Source organism: Arabidopsis lyrata (genome assembly GCF_000004255.2).
Source record: "Arabidopsis lyrata subsp. lyrata unplaced genomic scaffold ARALYscaffold_302, whole genome shotgun sequence".
NCBI lineage: Eukaryota > Viridiplantae > Streptophyta > Magnoliopsida > Brassicales > Brassicaceae > Arabidopsis > Arabidopsis lyrata.
This window is the reverse complement of record NW_003302336.1, coordinates 1,774-3,521: the sequence shown is the minus strand read 5'-3', so window position 1 is coordinate 3,521 and position 1,748 is coordinate 1,774. Positions and strand designations below refer to the sequence as shown.

The 1,748-nt window shown below is 33.5% G+C and overlaps 1 protein-coding gene across 1 annotated transcript; it reads left to right on the top strand.

Annotated features, from left to right (window-relative positions):
• The first annotated feature begins 698 nt into the window (after window positions 1–698).
• Window positions 699–1,451, top strand: LOC9298668 (transcription factor UPBEAT1). The gene has a single exon (XM_002862545.2). It carries the CDS (start codon window positions 911–913, stop codon window positions 1,220–1,222), a length of 312 nt encoding a protein of 103 aa, XP_002862591.1. The 5' UTR covers window positions 699–910; the 3' UTR covers window positions 1,223–1,451.
• The last annotated feature ends 297 nt before the right edge of the window (window positions 1,452–1,748 follow it).

Below are 1,748 nucleotides of genomic sequence, written 5' to 3'. Positions count from 1 at the left end.
ATAAAAGCAAAAGCATTATGACAACCAAATAGTCATATAAGTATATTTTATCATCTCTGTCGACAATGGTGATCAATTCAAACTAAATACATTGTAGCGAAACTCAAACACTAATATTGTATATTTATAAATTAGTTTATGGATTAGACCAAATTTTGGGAGAAATATAAAATAAGATGAATTTTGATAGGTGTTCTGACTTTTGCAAACGCGGAAAAAAAAACTTATAATATGAATCTTTTCATTTTCATCTTATCAACCTATATCTATTTCAATCGCTAGCTTCTTAATACACTGATTGCATGCTTGTGAATTAGATTAGACTATAACCTAGAAAGAAATATTATCGCATAAATATAATCACATTCTTCGTTGATCCACCCGGCTTTTTTTCTCTTTAGTAAGTTTCAATCCGCCCGAATTTGGTAAACTCGGAAAATATTGGCTGCGAAAGTAAAATAAAATAAAAATAAATAAATCGATAAAGCGCAACAAAGGAGGAATAAGACAGGGTGTAATAAGGTGATGTGAATGGGAAGAAAGTTGGTGTTTTTGAGCGTGTAGGAGAGTTGGGTAGTGATGATAATCATGTGAGTGCATGTGCATCGAGTTGTATTTTGATGACATGTCCTCTAACTTAAGCTAAACCCTAATTATCCATCAAAAACAACATTAAAAACACCCTTGAGGACACTTGTCCAATTCTCATCCAATTCTTTTGAGAGAGAAAAGGAGAACCTTCTCAGAAGCTGTAATCTCCATTTTAAGCTATATATAAAGGTCACTAACCTCTCTGTATGTCTATATAAACTATAATTAAGGGCGTCTCATATTTGCATGCATCACAATATATCATCTTTTAAAGAGTTGTTATCACTTGTCTATACAACATTCTTTCGTTTACAATAATATGGGAGTAACAACATTAGAAGGACAAAGAAAGGAATCAATTTGGGTTTTGATGAGACGACAAAGGGCTCGAAGGGCACTTGTGAAGAAGATCATGATCCGACCGAGGAAGAGTCTAGAAGCTTCTAGAAGACCTTGCCGCGCAATACACAGAAGAGTCAAGACGCTGAAAGAGCTTGTTCCCAACACCAAAACATCAGAAGGTTTGGATGGACTCTTTAGACAAACGGCAGATTATATTTTGGCTTTGGAAATGAAAGTGAGAGTTATGCAGACAATGGTTCAGGTTTTGACCGAAACTAACTGTGTTTAAAATCCTTCATATATTTTTTGTATATCTTAATTAATTGTTGGATTTTACGTGTTTTTAGTTTTTATTTGTTTGTGTTTATTTTCTATTATCTCGTGTGACTGTCGTGTGTTGCTATATAGAAAAGGAATTTGGTTTTATCTTGATGATGTAGACTTCGCAAGAAAAATATCGAAAAATATATATATCATATGCTTAGCTAAATGACAGATGACTGTTGTTTCGGGGAAAAAACATTTGAACAAACGAATTCATACATAGATAATCGTTCCATGGGAATAGTTTTTGTGTGCTACATCAACAAAGAACGAAGGGTCATTTTTTGAAAAAAGGAACAATACGGAACTATGTTGTAAACATGATATCAATAAAATTACGTTCAGTCAGTTGGAGAAAATACAAAAGTGGGAAGGAATAATAAGTGTCTTACCAATAAAGGGACAAAACACTGTGTTGAAAGAAGAATGTTTAACGTTGGGCTATGAAAGTGCGTGGGCCACGAATTCAAATTACCAAAGTTCGAGTCCAT